The 18,679-nt window shown below is 45.1% G+C and overlaps 1 protein-coding gene across 1 annotated transcript in view; it reads right to left on the bottom strand.

Moving 5' to 3' along the window:
• Nucleotides 1-1,710: 1,710 nt before the first annotated feature.
• Nucleotides 1,711-18,679, bottom strand: part of TIAM1 (TIAM Rac1 associated GEF 1) — a 499,324-nt gene continuing 482,355 nt past the window's right edge. The window contains exons 26-27 of the mRNA XM_086934005.1: nt 17,088-17,260; nt 1,711-4,382 (exon numbers count right to left, since the gene is read on the bottom strand). Of these exons, the coding sequence (XP_086790131.1) occupies nt 3,898-4,382; nt 17,088-17,260 (658 nt within the window). The 3' untranslated portion in view covers nt 1,711-3,897. The remainder of the gene's footprint in view (nt 4,383-17,087; nt 17,261-18,679) is intronic.

Genomic DNA, 18,679 nt, shown 5'->3' with positions numbered 1-18,679 from the left:
TGCTTACAATTTCAGAGAGCTGTAGAAAACAATTTGAGGAGAGGTCAGTGCTGGGAATGCCGAGGTGGGGAGAATGGTGCGGGGGCTAGGGGAGGAGCAAACACCAGCCGCACAAGCCATAACCCAATTTAGCGGGCCACTTCTGTGAGATCGGGCTGGACCTCGTGGTGCCCTAGGCAACCACCATATCCTATAACCTCACTTACCACTGCCTCCTGATGGTAACTTTAGGGACAGTCCAGTTGACTTGCAGGCCCAACTTGGGGTGCGAGAGCAGTTATGTTCTTCCCAGCTTCTGGGAGGCCTCGACTCTAGATGAGGGCCCAGGGCTATTGTGGCCTCTGCCAAGGAACCTGGCCCACACGGAGCTGGCAGTTGTGGGTATCAGCTAGGAGCCATGTTGGTTCAGAGAAGGGCAGTTGAGTGGATTAGGAGCCTGAGTTCGGCTCTGAACCGCCAGTCCTTCTCAATGCGGCGGCCGGCGAGGGCAATCTACTCTGTTTGCCCCCAAACCGCTCAACCGCCTCGAGATGCCTTGAGATGCCTTGAAATGCCCCCCGGCGAACGACGGCAGACAACGGCGTCTCCTGCTCATAGCTCGGTCCTGCACCTGTCTGCTCTCCTGCTCCCTCGTCTCTTGCTCCTCCTATCAGGCCCTAACAGGGAAGGTACAAGTGTAAGACAACATCTCTGCCCTTATTCTAGCAGCCGAGGCAAGACACTCTGAAAGGAATGGTTAAAGCAGAGCTTGGCTACAGATGGAAAATAATAGATCTGGGCAGAAAAAGGCAAAGTCAGCCCAGTCCAGAATTCACAATCAAGTAGGCAAATCAAAAATGGTAGGAAAAGGAAGTAAAAATAAAGAGCTAACAATGAAAAGTATCTAAATTATTAAATATATAAATGCTCTAGCAGGTTTTCGACATTAATGTCCTGCACCTGGGATCACAACTTACCTGGAACGACTCCTGTCAGCATCAGACGTTCCCCCACTCTGCATGCCTTCAGGAAGAGCCTCAAAACTGGTCTCTTTGGGTAAGACCAAGCTGCACGTCCCCCTCACCCCCCCCCCCCAGCGCCTTGCGACCCTCGCTGGTGAGTAGCGCGCTTCACAAATCCCTTATTGATTGATAATCACATTTTGGTTTTTTTAAGTACGATGGAGTACAAGTAAAACCAGCCAGGTCATGACTCACTATTGAGTAAAGCCTTGCACCACAAGTCATCAGTGCGTGTAGGGAGGGGGGGGGTGGAATAGCCTCATAGACATCTCTCACACAACATTTCTTCAAAAATTATAGAACGTAGAAAGACATAACTGGCTGAAGGTGTCAGGCATTGTATTTTGGCGGCTACGCATAAGTAATCAGACATTGACTTAGTGAGTTTTCATTGTGAAGCAATCATTGCTGCTGCTGCACTTGTTGGCATTATTACGCATTTAATTGCATTATGGATTTTGTCTTATTGCTATCCTTTTACACCATTAATAAATTTGGGTTACAACATGTGCATGAAAATAAATCCGCATATGAAGATTTCTAAACCAATATCACTTCAAACTTATAATGTATAGCCTTAAAAACCTGTATAAATATATTGCAAAAGAATAAACCTGTAATAGATTCCTCTTACACCGTCGAATATTCTTTACTCTTTTAGAAAAGTCATAATAATGAAAGATTGCATTTTCTGAAAAAGAGTCCGAACACCTTTTTCCCCATCATTTTATTGTGTGACGAGCATTTACAACTTTTTTCATTCATGGACCTAAAACATAAAAAATAGACCTTTCAGCATAAAAAAGAAATATATAAGAACATCTGACGTATGCGTCATAACATTATATACAACAATGGCACCGCGCAAGCACCTGACTTTAGATATTTTTAAAACGATCATGTTCCACTTGGCACTGTACAAACAGGTTCAAAGAGAGGCTCATACTGCACTGGGATAAACTGAACTTGAGATGGTCATAAGAAAAGGGGTAAAAAGATACCAAAGATATACTGAAGCTTTACTGATGCTTTCCTATGTAAACCAATAGACAGCACATAACAGGACTTCAGAAGGCATATCTATCTCAAGAAGAAAAAACAGAGGTGTCGAGAAACTTGGTTAAAACAAGAAGATTGCCAGCATTTGCAAAAAGCATTACTACAATGACTGGATAAAAGATGAAGATTAAATCATTTCACAACGTTAGATATAAAGCATTATTAATGCATCAAAACACCATGAAAGTACCAAGTCATCCGTAACATATTACATTCATTGAAAGAGAAAAGTTCTGCTCTCTGCAAGAGACCCACAGAGAATTGATTGTGCAGGGCACATTTAACTGAGCAGAATCAAATAGCAGTGAGAAGAAAGGGATTGTCGTCACCATAGGGATGTAAAACCTTCAGGCTAAAGACATAGCTATAACGCTGTACAGAAAAATTGCATCTACATCTAAAATATTTTGCCAGCTCTTTCTACTTCATTCTATTCCATGGTTACACGTGAAGAAGTGCCTGGTTTCTTGTTAGTTGCCCTGATGAATACTCTGGAATGCCGAAACGCATCAAAATGAAACTTCATTTGTCCTGTTAGAGCCAACTGTGTGATGAAATTATGGCAATCTGTTTCCCAGTCGGACATCTTCAGCATCTAGTGACTGCACTCACCTCAGAAGCTTTTACCCTAACACTATATTAGTGTATCCATGTGAAATCTGTGCAAGTAAGAAAAGCATTTCTGAAAAGTAGTTGTGCACGGAGTTTTAACTTCTTTTACCTGAAAATTGTTAAACAGTCCATTACCTAGATCTCGATTTTCAGCGCACAATATACCCTGTTCTTGTTAGTTTGAGCCTATGTAGATGACAGAGTGATGCTAGGTTTACTAAGGAACTACATCTTCTTTCAGTAGCCTCAGCTCGTGTTGAAATTCTGCAATCCTTTCATCCTGGTTAGCCCCCAAAAATGATGTCACAAGTACTTCATGTGCAGTTCATACAAATTATTTCTTTAGACATAACTGTAGTCCCAAATATATTGTAAGCATTTATAATGAAGCCCGTGATCTTTAGAAAACTCTCTGTTTTGCCCAAGTATATGCTTTTAATGTTTTAGTTATTTAAATATATATATATATATTTACTTATATATAAAAGTGTGCTCAAAATCAAAACTTGACCACCATATACAGAGCAAGGAGTCAAGCTCCCTATGTACATTTCATGTACCCACGCATCTCTGGTAAAAATAGAAAGAAATGTGTTCACGTTTTAACTATGGGTTTCTGCTGAAACAGTGTGGCATATGTCATTTCGACTCCAATGCACGCATTAAATAAAAATCTGTAGCATAAGCAAACGTTCACTATGCAAATCTCAATCCTCCCTTCAAACCTCACCAAAACACATGCTTTTTATTGCAGTGAAGGAGGGCAGGTGCACTGCACTTTGAGATTGAAGGGCCATTCATATCCCACACCAAATGACTTTTTAAAACCCTTTTGATCCTTGTGCTTTCTTTATAATACTTGTGGGTCAGACCCGAAACAAATTATTTTTCCAGTAGTACACAAAGTTTTGTAGCTTCTTGATGTAGAAGAATAAATACAATATTTAAAAATCCCTCTGTGATGTACAGAGTGGGGTCCTGCTTCATCCATTCAACTTTTTTGCGCTTTTTGTAAAAAATATTACATTAATGTGATTGGTTGGCAAAAGACCCATTTAGCTGCCAACTTCTGTGCAAGTGTGCAGGTGACTGATCTCCCTTTCCAGTGTTTGGAAATGGGTATGGGGGATAATGGGACAAAGTGGGGGCGATAAGGGTGGCGGTTGACAGACTGTTGGAAGGCTTAAAAGAGGGGACGTTTTAAACTATAAAAAAAAGTATCTGTTTAAATCTCTGTGTTTAGCGTTCTGCGCGGCACAAAGTCATCACGCTTGACCCAAATCACCTCTTCGGTATTGCTCTCTGTACTGCCATTGAGTCCAGACAAAGCACTTTGCTTTCTCAACTGAGACATTCGAGACGCATGTGCATTCATTGTTTTGCGGTAGGTCTCGCTCTGTCCCAGTGGTATTCTGGTGATGCAGGCGGCCTGAAACTGTGCTTGAAGATCCTTTTCTGCTGAGCAGCTTTTCACAGACTCACAGTACTCATCGTCACTACTTAGAATGTCCGTCTCTTTAATGTGCTCCTGGTCTTCATACTGGGCAAGATCAAACTGCTCCTCCACCCATCGGTCCGTGTCACCGCCACTGCCTGTAGACTGCTGCTGCTCTTTGTCAGGGCTGCCAGCTGAGGCTTCATCCGTGTCAATGGTAAAGCGATTTTTGATGAGTCGACGCCTTCTTGCAAGGGACCGGCTTGGCGCTGAAACTGAAAAAAATGATCACTTAAGTAGATGCATATTGTGCAGTGAGCTTTCACAAGGTGAATCACAACTGAGCTTACTACCCATCCCAAACCATTGCAAATTTTTTCTATGTCAAAAAAAGGAACCAAAGGGGATTAACTTGGGAGAAATCTCTCAAACATTTTTGTGTGCAATCCCTTTGATCGCTCTTGCAAACCATTAGATTTAACCAACCCAACTACTTCACGTCTTTAGTTTTTGCTAGTTTTAGCAGCAGTGTTCTAGTATCTTTTAACAATCAGTATCAAGTAAAATGCAACAGTCTTGAGTGATGCTAAGACTGTCAATTAACGTCATTGGCAAAAATATATTAAGCTGCACTGAAGAATTTGAGTGTTTCACAGCCTTAGATTGCACCAAAAAGCATTACTCCCAGATCAGACCAAAGCACAATCAAGACTTGGAATAGGAAACCAAAAACACAGTTGGGGGTCATATCTACAGTTCTCCGGCACCCATCTAGAATAGGCCACAGAGGAAATATATCATGATTTTAAACAGGATTTAAAATTCTCAACTTCATCCATGATCGTTTCTTTGCCAGCTGCTTGTGCCTGGACCCAGCCACACATAGAACTGGTAGTTGAAAGGACTTTACAAATAAGTTTGCAGATATTAAATTTGGAATTTTATCTTCCTAACTCAAAGTTTGACTTGAGTTATATAAATGGTAGAGACAATGTCCCTCATTCAGGGCTTCCTTTACAATGTTTCCATAACAGATCTGTATAGAGCTACATTTTTACAAGTAATCCTCTCAGACTACCCAATGTAAAGGGAACAATTACATCGCTGAAACCATTTTCAGCAAATAAGTTATTAGCATTGGCACTGCCCATGGAATTCAAAGGTACACAACTGACCTACCTACTCGCACACCCTTGTCCTTTCCCTAGTTCTATGACATTAATACCTCACTTATAATAGGGCTATCAAATTCAGTCCACAACCTGACAAATTTTAACAACAGTATCTTGTATTTCTTTCACAGAAATATTTCAATGGGGCAGGTGGTCCAAACGTCAATTTACAAATCTCATTTGTAGACATGTCTACATGGGTGCTCAACTTGTGTATAAAAGAAGTCTATTCTATATAGCGGTAGGAAGCTGGCTTTTTATGACATATCAAAATGAGATATATTGTGTAAGGAGTCTAGGGTTTCCCTTATAAGTGGTCATGGGCTTGCTATGACACTCCCAAGGTGCTCTTCCAGGGGGTAGTGTCGTCGAGCAGCCTTAGGCTTATCACAGAGGAGCGCAAGACATCTGAGAATACAAACAATGGTTAACAAATTAGACACACCACTCAAAAAGGAGATCCACACCAATTTATAAAAATAGCAAGTATCTATATATTAGGCATCAGAAGAAAATTTTTCAGGTAAGTATTTTGTTAAATAGGAATTCTTTTTAGTTCAAAAAGTCGACAATGCAATTTCTGGAAGCTGCAATGTTATCCTATGGGAGGAAAAGTCAATGCGGCATTCAGGTATAGTACAGCGACTTACGGGACCAATTTCGAGGAATTGAGGTGAGTGGCAGGCAAGGTCCAAGGCAACACCAGCATAACACCACCAGCGGCACTAGGGTAGCCGGGTGCAGAGGTGCAAAACAGTGTTAGGTGCCCAATGTTGTTCTATGGGGAGTTCGCAAAAACAGGCTGAAGGCTCGGACTGGGAGGCCAGTTGGACTGAACTAAAAGGGGGGCTCAGGTCTCACGATGCTCGGGACATAAGAACACCTTTGTTCCTCTTTTGCATGGCCCGGGGCAATGGGTGCAGAGGTGTCTGTCTTTGGGAGTAGGGCTTTCCTTACCGGGAGCAGTCGCATTAGACGGGGCCTGCGTGCAGAGGCTGCAGGAGACGTCGCAGAATTCACTGGGGGCAAAACCATGGTGGACTCTGTCTCTGGAGGGCTGGGGACCACGATGACACAGTTGGCTCACTTCAACTCTGGCTTGTAGTGATAGGTGCAGGCGTGTCTTTTCAGGTGTCAGTGCTCACAGGACTCTTTGGATGCCTGCAGATTTTGAAGGGAAGCAGGTCTGCTACTTCTCGGGAGATCTTGGTTCCTGGGTGAAGTGCAGGTGGGCCTCCTGGGATTTGGGGACTTCGAAATTGCAGGACAAGTTGACTTTTGGCACAATTGTCGAAGTCAGCAGGCAGACCGGCAGGTTAGGCACCAGGTCAGTTGCTGGATCTTACGTTTTTGCAGGATGCAACTCTTTAAATCCTTCTTTGGTTTTCAGGTCAGCAGGATCTGTTCTTCTGGTACCAGGGGCTCCCCATAATACTTAATTTAGGGGCGTTAGAGGAGTGCAGAGTAGTACCCAATGGGTTACTGACCCTTGGGGTCACTACACCCCCATATGACCACTTCCTGTTTTAAATAGGATTTCTGGGGCACGGTTATGCCCAAGTATTCGGTATCAAGGGGAGAGGGAGGAACAGCAGGGCTAGTTCACTTCCCCTGAAATATATGTATTATCCATGGGAACTAGCCTCAAAGGGCATAGGGATGTGTTTGTACGGAAGTAAGAAATATTATTTCTTTTGAAAGCCCTCACCCACCAACCTAGTTGGTGGCATGCTTCATCATTTGGGCTCCACCCGGTGACACCAAATGTGTCCCGGGTGTGCTTCAACGCCTGTTTACAGCGGAGCTGGTTTCGTGGTGAATGAATGTGCAGTGATAGCGTGAGAGAGTGAATGAAAAACTGTCCTCGGGTTCCAATTCCTATACTAGGGAATTTTATTAGCAGGCCCTTGGCAGTGTTAAAAACAAGGCAATGGATATGTTGTGGAGTGATCTATGGTCTCCCACATCCTGTGTGGTCAACTGTTTTAGCTAGATATTTCCGCTTTGCTCTGATTATCTCAAGAGGACAACGCACAAAGGGAAGCATAGCGGGTCACTTACGCTCAATTCCTGACCCTGCCTTTTTTTAAATCACTTCATGAGCTCTTCACACATTCATAGGTGCTGAAAGCCAGCTCATTACCAGGCCTGGCTAAAACATGTTGACTACACAAGATGTGGGAGACCATAGATAACTCCACAACACAACACATCCATTGCCTAGTTTTTAACACTGCCAAGGGCCCGCTAATAAAATTACCTAGTATAGGATTTGGGACCCGAGGACAGTTTTTAACTCACACTCTATCACTACACACTCATTCACCACGAAACCAGCTCCGCTGTAAACAGGCGTTGAAGCACACCCTGGACACATTCGGTGTCACCGGGTGGAGCCCAATGATGAAGCATGCGACCAACTAGGTTGGTGGGTGAGAGCTTTCAAAAGGAATATGCTACTTACCAGTATGCATCTGTTCTTGGCATGTAGGGCTGCTGACATTCATATCTGTGCATAGATCGCCGCCTGGTGTTGGGTCCGGATGATTGCACATTGTTGTCCTGGAAGAGTCTTCGAAGTATCATGAGATAGGTGGCTCCTCCCCTGGACTACAGTGCGCATGGGCATCCTCTCCATCTTCAGATTGTTTTTCGCCATTGTGGCAGAGATGGAGTGTAATACAGTAAGTGATGACCATGCCTGAGAATGATTCTGAGTGTTACAGCTGCGACAGGCACCGGGGAGGTGGGCGGGCGATATGAATGTCAGCAGCCCTATATGCCAAGAACAGATGCATACTGGTAAGTAGCATATTCCGTTCGAGGCATGTGGGCTGCTGAATTCATATCTGTGCATAGAATAAATAGCAGTTACCTCCTTAGCGGTGGTTGCCCGTGCCAGCTGCAGCAGTCTGAAAAAGAGTTTTGAGAACAGCCTGTTCTACAGCAGCTTGCTGTTTGGAGTGTACATCTGCGCAGTAGTGTTTGGTAAATGTATGTATGGTGGTCCATGTGGCTGCTCTACATATATCCTCTAGAGGAATGTTACCTAGCAAAGCAATGGATGCCCCTAACTTGCGAGTGGAATGCGCTCTTGGGGGAACTGTTAATGTGCGTTTAGCCTTTTGATAACATATCTGTATGCACTTAACAATCCATCTGGCTATACCTGATTTGGAAATGGGGTTGCCTTTGTGTTGTGGAGAGAAGGCAACAAACAGTTGCTTAGTTTTCCTGAAATCCTTTGTCCTGTCTATGTAATACAGGAGAGCTCTTTTAACATCTAATGTGTGTAGTGCTTGGTCTGCCACTGAATCTGGATTTGGGAAGAAAACGGGCAGTTCTATGGTTTGATTAATGTGGAACTGCGACACCACCTTAGGCATGAATTTAGGGTTGGTACGTAGCACTACCCTATTAGCATGAATCTGTATGAAAGGCTCTTGAATGGTTAGGGCTTGAAGCTCACTAACTCTTCTTAGCGACGTGATTGCTACTAGAAAAGCCACTTTCCATGTCAGAAACTGTATCTCACAAGAGTGAAGAGGTTCAAAGGGTGGTCCCATTAGTCTGGTGAGAACTATGTTCAGATTCTAGACAGGTGAAGGAGGGTGTCTGGGAGGAATCACTCTTTTGAGTCCTTCCATAAAAGCTTTAATGGCTGGCACCCTGAAAAGAGAAAGATGCTGTCTGTTTTGAAGATAAGCTGCCATTGCAGCCAAATGTATCCTGATGGAACTATATGCCAGATTGCATCTGTATAGATGCAACAAATAACATATAATGTTTTGCGTGGACGCATCTAGCGGATTTATGTCATTATTGGGACAGTAAATGACAAATCGCTTCCATTTGGCCGCATAGCATGCCCTGGTTGTAGGTCTTCTTGCCTCCTTGATGATGTTCATACAGTCAGGGCGCAAGTTGAGGTAGCCAAACTCTATGACCTCAGGAGCCATATTGCAAGGCTCAACTGTTGCGGAGCTGGGTGCTGAATGTTGCCATGGCTCTGTGTGAAGAGACTGAGCGTGAGGCGCAGTCGTTGGTGAGGCACCACTGAAAGGTCTAGGAACGTGGTGTACCACGCCAGCCTTGCCCACGTTGGAGCAACCAGGATGAGCGTCATGGAGTGCTGTCGCAGTTTGCGTGCCACTAGTGGTATGAGCGGTGCTGGAGGAAAAGCGTACGCAAATCTGCCTGACCAGTTCATCCATATCGCATTGCCCTGAGACTGCGGGTGTGGGAACCTGGCGGCGAAGGTTTGGCATTTTGCGTTTTTCCTTTGTGGCGAATAGGTCTATCTCTGGATGACCCCACTGCTGGAAATATGGTTGGAGCACCGAGGGGTGTATCTCCCACTCGTGCATTTGATGGCTGTGCCTGCTGAGCAGGTCCGCCATCTGGTTGTCCTTGCCTGGGAGATGTTCCGCCATGAGGAACATGTTTCGCTGAATGGCCCACTTCCACATGCTCTGGGCTAGATGAGACAGTTGTGGAGAGTGTGTGCCTCCCTGTTTCTGGATGTAATACATGGCAGTCATGTTGTCCGTCCGGATCAGCACTACTTTGTTGCACAAATGCAATTTGAACGCCTTCATCGCCATGAAGATTGCCATCAGCTCCAAAAGGTTGATATGCATCTTTTGCTGCTGCGTCGTCCATAGTCCCTGCACTGTATAATGGAGGACATGCGCTCCCCAGCCCTGGAGAGATGCGTCCGTCGTCAGCACTATTTGTGGTACAGGCTCTTGGAACGGTCGTCCCCTGCAAAGGTTTTGTGTGTTCAACCAATGCAGAGAGTTGTATGCACGACCGGTCACCAACACTAGGTCTTTTAGATGTCCACGAGCCTGGTTCCACTGTCGTGCCAAGCACTCCTGAAGCGGACGCATGTGTAGCCTCGCGTGCGGGACTATGAAGATGCAGGAGGCCATCATACCTATCAGCTGCATAAATACCTGCGCTGGGAGTGAGTGTTGGGGCCTGAATTTCTGGATTAGCAATTGCATGCTGTTGACTCTGGCAGAGTTTGGCTGCGCTGTTGCTGTCAGAGTGTTTATTGTCGCACCTAGGTACTGTTGTACATGTGCGGGTTGAAGGTGTGATTTTGGGTAATTCAGTGAAAATCCTAGACTGTGTAGGAGGTGAATAGTGCGGGACATGTGGCTGGCACATTGCTTAGCTGACTCTGCTTGGATAAGCCAGTCGTCCAGATAAGGATAGACATGGATGTGTTGTCTCCAAAGGTGCGCAGCCACTGCCGCCAAGCACTTGGTGAACACCCTGGGGACAGTAGTGATCCCGAAAGGCAGGACCTTGAACTGGTAATGCTGGTTGTTTATGGTGAACCTGAGATATTTCCTGTGTCCTGGGTGAATGGGAATGTGGAATGTGCATCCTTTAGGTCAAGGGTTGCTAGGAAGTCCCCCTGACTGAGCAATGGTAGAACTTGCTGTAAAGTCAGCATGTGAAAATGTTCTGACAAGATGTACTGGTTCAGGACCGGAGAGACCTGTCCTTTTTTGGGATTAAGAAGTACAGTGAGTACACCCCTGTACCCTGCTGTTCTAAAGGCACAAGTTTTATGGCCCCTTTTTGCAGCATGCAGATTACTTCTTGCTGCAATAAGTGCATGTGCTCTGCGGACATAGGACGGTGCCTTGGGGGTATGTTGGGTGGAGTGGAGGTTAGTTCCAGACAATAGCCGTATATGATAAGTTGTCTCACCCACCTGTCTGTGGTAATGCCTTCCCAGACAGGCAGGAACTGCTGAAGTCTTCCCCCGACCGGTGTTATATGGTCTGGGGGCAGTGACAAGGCGTCACTGTTTATTGGTGGCGGAGGATCTGGCATTATTATTTCCTCGTCCTCTGCCTTTGGTGCTGTTCCCACAATATCCACCTCTATTGTTCTTGTTATAGGTGGCCTGAGTGCTCCCTTTGTTGTATTGGGCTTGCTGTGATGCTTGACCTCAAGAAGCTCCCCTGTTACCGGAGCGACGAAAGGAACCGCCCCTGAACTGTTGTGACTGCAGAGCCCCCATGGATTTTGCTGTCTCAGTGTCTTTTTTAATCTTTTCAAGGGTCGTGTCTACATCAGGACCAAAGAGAAAGTCAGGGTTAACCAGCTGATTGAGTAAAGTTGTTTGGATCTCTGGCTTAAAACCAGAGATGCGTAGCCAGGCATGCCTTCTAAGCATTACACTTGTGTTGATGGACATAGCTGCTGTGTCTGCCGCATCGAGCGCACACTTGATGGATGCATTGGAAATCAACTTCCCCTCCTGTATCAGCATTTCTACTCCCTCCTTATAAGCATCAGGCAGGTGTTGTAGTAGCTGCTCTAACGTGTCGTAGTGAGCGCTATCATATCTGGCTAATAGGGCCTGTGTATTTGAGATCCTCCAAATATTAGCCGCTTGAGCCGCTACTCGTTTGCCAGAAGCTTCTAAGATTTTGGATTCTTTGTCCGGAGGAGGAGCATCACCACTAGTTTGAGAGGTCGCTCTCTTACGAGCATTAGCCACCACTAGGGAGTCCAATGGGAGCTGGCCCTTGATGTACGTAGGGTCCACAGTCGCAGGCCGGTATTTCCTTTCAATCCTTGGGTTTACAACCCTTGCCCTTGTGGTCTCCTTGAAAATGTCAGTAGCGTGTTTAAGTACACCCTTTAGCATAGGCAATGTCTTTACTGCTCTTTCTGAAGTTGAGAAAGTATCAAACAAAAAGTCCTCCTCCACTGGGTCAGCATGCATTTCCACGTCATGGTTATTGGCTGCCCTTTCAATCAATGCGTTAAACGCAGCAGCATTTTCAGTAGGCGAGGTCTTGACGGTATAGGACTGAGTGTCAGGCGTGGTGTGTGGCTCACCAGGGTCAACAGGGTCAGTCCACGGTTGAGGTTCCTCCTGATCTGTGTCAACAGGATAGGTAAATTCATCCTCATTGTATCGCTCCCCCACATCCTCATTGGTGCGTGTGGGAGAATAGGCATAGTCTTGTCCATAGGACTCCACAGGTTCGAAAAGAACAGGTGAGGTGGCAGAATCCCTTTTCCTTTTGAGAGGGATTTTGTATGACTCCAAAGGATTTTCTGGAATGATCTTCCGTTTGTAAATGGTGAGTCTGCCAGAATCTGAGTCGATGAACAGTTTTGACTGATTGTCATAGGAGGGCGCTTAGAACACCACATCCTCCTCAATGGGCTGAGTCCTCGAAACTACCGACACCTTTTTGGCATTGTCGGTGCTCTTTTGTGGCTCGAACGCTTTGGGTCGAGCAGTCGGGGGCAGTCCGTACTTAATTGGTGCCGTAAGCATCGGTAACGAACCGACCTTCTTCGAGGGTGGGGCTGTCTTCGATCCAACCGACTTAGTCTGATCACTAGTTTGCTTGCGGCCTTGCGTCCACTCGAGCTCTTGGTGCGCAGCAGGCACGCTCTTTTGCTTCGACGCGCCATGCTCTTTCGGGTCGGACTTGCTCTTCGACTCGAAGGCCTTGCTCAATATTGGCTTGGAGGCTGTAAGCTTCGGATCGATAGTCTTCTTAGCCTTGAGTCCTTTGCCAGTGTCGCCATCTTTGGACGTGGACGGCGAAGGCGTGAATGCAACGTGCTTGACCCTAGAAACAGGCTTCAGCGCCCCGGTCTTCGGGCCGACGCCCCCTTGTGACCCCGAAGGGTCGATGACACTCTTAGATTTGATTGGAGCCGACGAATCCGAGGCCGTCGATCCAAGGACTGTCTTTAGCAGTTTCGGTTTCGATTTAGCATCTGTCGGTTTTGGTTACGATTTCACCGCTGAGAGTGGTTGATCGGCCGATGGCTCTTTAGAAGTATTCTTAGCCGGGCCTTGATGCGGGGCTATAGAATGTGGATTAAGATCTTGGCTAAGGCCTTCCGGCGATGCCTCGACCTGAGCCTTAGAGAGTACAGTGTCAGTATTGGGCCCCGCGCCTGCGGGTGGGCCTTTCTCATCGCCCGAGTCGTCATCGACGGCTCTGATGGCCTCTGCGTCGACTCCTACGCCGACGACGTCTTCCTCATGGACGTAGTCTTCTTCTTCGTCCACATCATAGTTAGAGTCGTGCTCCGACGCAGGGTCCGACTGCTGGTCAGGATCCTCTTCATCGACGCCCTCGTCGTCATCTGCCTCGAAGATGTTCTCCGGGTCGGGTGCCGTTTTCTGTGCCGACTGTCGTGCGACGCGTCAAAGCCGAAGTGTCTTCTTTGACCGGAACTTGGAACAGGCCATGCAGCTGGCCTCGTAGTGGTCCGGAGATAGGCATTTATTGCACACTGGGTGCACATCAATGTGAGGGTATTTGGAGTTGCAGACGGGGCATCTCTTGAACGGGCTCCGTTCCGTCGTCGATCGTTGTTGGGGCCTTGGGTGTCGAAAAAGGCAAACAGCCTTCGACGTCCTGTTCGAAGAACTGGATCAAGTACTAGGCACCGAACGAGAGACAATACCGACGCCCCGAAGGCCTTTTGGCCTTGCGAAAAGTGTTTTATATCGATTCCGAACTTGAGTCAAGAAAGTACATCCGAACCCAATGGCGGAAAAAAACAATCTGAAGATGGAGAGGATGCCCATGCGCACTGTAGTCCAGGGGAGGAGCCACCTATCTCGTGATACTTCGAAGACTCTTCCAGGACAACAATGTGCAATCATCCGGACCCAACACTAGGCGGCGATCTATGCACAGATATGAATTCAGCAGCCCACATGCCTCAAACATAATATTTCTTTCTTCCGTACAAACACACTATCCCTATGCCCTTTGAGGCTAGTTCCCATTGATAATACACGTATGCCCAAGTATGCCATCACAAACATGGTTACTTCCGAAAAGTCGTTTCATCCTCAGTTTAGCCCACCTTAGGGGTGATACTGGCCTGGGGGTGGCACACCTAGCAGACTGGCTAATTTTCCCATCTGTCCAAGTGCCAAAGGGGCTCTGGAGAAAGGGGGTCAACTTCCTCTCCTGTGAGTGGAGCCAGTGTCACACTTTAAAGGCAGCAGCTCTTTGAAGCTTGCGAGACTAGGAAGGATAATTAGCAGGTCATTCTGTGGGAGGGGATGTGACACCCCCTTACCGGACAGGCTTTTCTTCTGTGTCTTCTGAGAGCAAAAGGCTCTCACCCTAGGAGGTCAGAACAGTCTCTCGGGTGGCAGGTTGGCCAATCAGCGAACACACCAAAGGCTGGTAGGGAGACACCTCTAAGGTATTCTCTGTGTGTATGTACTGGTGAATCCAACACTAGAATCAGTGTTGGTTTATCAATACGAGATATTTGATACCAAAACATCCCTATCTTCAGTGAAACCATCATGTAGCTGGGGAACTTGTTTACACCAGTGTCCAGCACATGTTCTAAAATGGCTTCTCTGTTCACCTGCGCTGGCAGTAATGGAACTGACCAGCATTGGGGCATATCTGCTCATGTAGGCTTGCCCTCACATGTAATGCCAAGCAGACTGCCTTAGGGCTGTAAGGCCTGCTGTAGGGGTGACTAACAAGTACTACATGTAGTGTTAGGGGGGCCTGGCACAGAGATGTGTCAGGTAGTGTTTTTTCTTTTGTCAGCACCAAAACATGCAGCCTACGATAGCAGCGGTGAGTGGCCACTTAAGGGGACACAATTCTTGCTGCAGCCCCAAGGGGTCCCTCTTTAGTACTTCAGGCCCAAGGTACCAGGGCTGCCATTTACTAGGGACTTATAGAGGGTGCTAAAGGTATTGTCAATTGGGGAAACAATTGAACAGTTTTGGGAAAAAGATCTGGCGCTAGGGACCTGATTAAGCAGAACCCAGTACACCTACAGTCAAATTCACATTGGGTACCAGGCATAAAGTGGGGGTAAACATGCAAAAAAAAGAGTACTTTCTTACATCTCTTATGACAGAATAATGATTCCAACCTTCAGACTGCAACCAAGCACAGCAAAACATATACCATCTGCCCTGAACATATTTGATATGCAATCACAAAGCTCAAGCCATGTCGCTATGGAAATCTCCACTTGTTCAAAATGAAATGGGTGAATATATAGTCAGAATATAAAGTGGCATCATTGTCACTATATTGCGTAATTTGGCAATAAAATGCTCATTGGAGGCATTGTGAAATAGACAGTCTTAGTCTAAAATAATGTATTAGCAAATAGGAATTTATCAACAGCCCGCTTGCATCAAGGTCTATCCACTTCAGTGCATTTTTCTCCATGAACCCCCATCCCATTTTATTACATTTCCCTCAGTTTTAAAGTTTATCAAAACCCTTCTTACAAAGGAGAACTTTACTCTCCAAAGAACTGCAGTTTCCCATTCCGGTCATGGAAATAATAATAATAATAATAATAATAATAATAATAATAATAATAATAATAATAATAATAACCTTGAATTTGTGGTTTCCCGGCGCTGGGGGCCCTCGGGAAGATTAAGCAGGCTATTGCCCAGAGTCACATGATGCTGGGCAGACCTGCCGCCAGTGCCGGGGGTCGAACCGTGAACCCCGTGGTCTGGAGTCAGGCACCCTGGCCGCTGCGCCACACCTCTTCCACAGGACAGGGGTGTCGAACAACTGGAGCATAGTGAGAACCGTTCATGATGAAATTTCTTCTATGGTTCCGATTTTTATCTAGTTTATAAATACTGACTAAGTTGTAGATTCATGCAGTGCGTGCAGAGTCACTGCAACTTTATAAAACACAAATTTATAGTCTGTATGCACCTCATATAAGGAAAACATTGACAAAGTCCGTGGGTACATTGATCATTGTGCACATGTATCTGTGTTAAAATTATCTCACTATATGTTGGTTTCATGCAACTTGAGAGGCTCACAGCATTTTCTGTGTGTGTATATGTAAAATATATAGAGGGGTTTAAATTATAGTTGGATATCAAGTTGGGGACTTTCAGAGGTTCGTGAATGATACACACTAAGATGGACTATTATTGGGGTGGATGGTTAACACTCATGATAATTGTCCTAATTGAGTGCTGCTTCGATTGTGGGAAGGGGATTTCTCGTTGACCGTTTTGTTGACTGTGATTCACGTATCACAGATTCTGTTGTAGCCAAAACAATCAAAGATATATGGGGAAAAATGATTTATAAAGTGCTTCATACCCACTGCAAAGCTGTGACACTTTTTCATTTGCATCAGGTTACTATATTCCCTTTGGAGTACGTAAAAATAATCACATACTGCGCTATATACAAAAGACAACTTACTGCTAATGCCTCTGTAGCTAAATATCAAAACTGAATCATAACGGTTGAGATGAAAGTGATCCCAGTCTAATGACTAATGTAAGAACTTCGCATTACCGGCCAAACAGCAAATACTGCCAAAGGAATATGGCTAAATGTCTTAATTAAAACCACCAAAAAATCTACTCCACCAGGGTGGACAGGAAAAAAATAAAAACTCTCCGTCAGGTGAAAAGCCAAGTGGAATACATCATCTGCCTAGCCCATGTATTTTTCTGTAATTAATGCATAGATTGTTCAGTCAGGGGGTTGCTTGATCCTTCTGATTACAGTTTTAGACTACAATATTTTTTGGGCTATTTTTGCTTCATCTTGTCCACCTTTTTTCGAAGATGGTTTGCATTGTTTAGGATGATACAGCCAAGGGCTGAGCGATCATTCATGGTTCCACCTGAATAAATACCCATCTTATACATCATCATGACATAAAATAACTTATGAACTGTGTTAACATATTGTTTCAAATCCTACTCATACAAATAAATAAAGTATTGACATCTCAAAAGATAAAACAAGTTTAGAGTACCTGCTCTGTGCATTGCCGGCCTAGCACCCTTAAGAGCGCACAAACGCTTTCCTCCAAAGGGCACATATTGTTGAGAGCTGGGCAAACTTTCTGTTTTAAGAAGTTGTCTCCTGTGCTTGTCTCGAAGAATGGACTGTATGGCTTTCAGGAGCTCCTTTTTGCCAGTAGGAGAGCTAGAAATAGTAAAATAGAAATAAACATCAACAGAAACAGCTTAAAAAAAGGAAACAATCTTAATTCCAACCAGTTTAGACCAGAGCATGACAGAAAATACTTAACCTTTAGAGGTTTTGGAGCGACAACAATGCTCAAGTAACCCTCACCACGCAAGATGCATCCAACGTCTTTCACCATAAATGGCTAATAGTCTGTTCTTCTGCTTTTTATGCCAACTCCCTTATAATGGAACATACTACATACCCATTGGAGAAGTCTGGTCATATGATGTACAAAAAAGAGAGCAAGGAACAAAAGTTGCCATATGGAGGTCTGGGTTTCCCTAACAGTACCTTCCTTTCCTGACGCCTCTCCTCCCAAGATACCCAGGGAACAGGTAGGAGAGGAGGAGGATGATGATGATGATGATGATGAAGGTACATCAGAATTCAAGGACTGCCAAGATCACATTCCAAGAAGTTCATTATTTTCACAAGTTCATCTTAAAGATTCATCTTCACAACTAGCACCTTTTGCACTGCTATTTCGTGGATTGCACTCAAATACTTTAAAGCCCTTGAATATTATGTGGACACTTGCAGCACAAATGAAGTCAGGAGGGTAGGTTTTAAAAACACTTCTATCCTGAAGTCTTAGAGAAGAGTGAGGGAGCCATATGTATATCTGCTGCAGTGGGCAAAGGGACAGTCTAATGGTGTTTTGGCCGAAGGTGTGCCAAGAACCACCAGAGATGTTGAGCTTGTCTGTAAGGTAAGCAAGAGTTTGAGATTGTGGTGGCTTGGCTGACAATGAAGTTGGTTTTGAAGATGGTATGAACGGGCAAGTGGAGCCAATAGATTTCCATCAAGACGAGGGTGATGTGATTACTTTTCATCAGGGCATGGATGAGAAGGGCAGCATGGGAGTCTAGTTCTCCTAGACTACCAAATGCTATGTCTTCCTTGGACTATACCCTCAACAAGTGCAGAGATGTGTACCCAGTCTGAAAATTATGCATGTTAGGTTAGCAAATACAGTACATGTTACAAAAAAACTATAGTTCACCAGCAAACTACAAACACTAAGGAAAGGCAAAGTCACAGTTGGAGAGACCACTGCCCCGTGGCTATAAGACCTGAGATCAGGTGCTTCTTACACATTTCTGTTTTGCTTGGAACAGTGTTTTCTAAACTGTGGGTCGCAGCCTGCTACCAGGTCGTGAGAAAATGTTTGGAGGTCACAAAAGTCCAAGCAATAAATAAAGAGGTTCTTAAATTCTATGTTTAGCAGGTCACTTTTGCGCGCATAAACGACATAGGTCAAATATCAGGCTATGCTTTCTGACGAGCTGCTTCTTATTCTTTTAACATGGAAAGGGTGTTTCTTTTTCTTTCTCGGTCTCCAAAGTGAGAAGTTTTTAAAGTGAATTATATGAT

The sequence above is a fragment of the Lissotriton vulgaris genome, chromosome 8 (assembly GCF_964263255.1).
Source record: "Lissotriton vulgaris chromosome 8, aLisVul1.2, whole genome shotgun sequence".
Classification (NCBI taxonomy): Eukaryota; Metazoa; Chordata; class Amphibia; order Caudata; family Salamandridae; genus Lissotriton; species Lissotriton vulgaris.
Note: the sequence above shows the minus strand (reverse complement) of the source record. Positions and strands in the feature narration are given on the sequence as shown.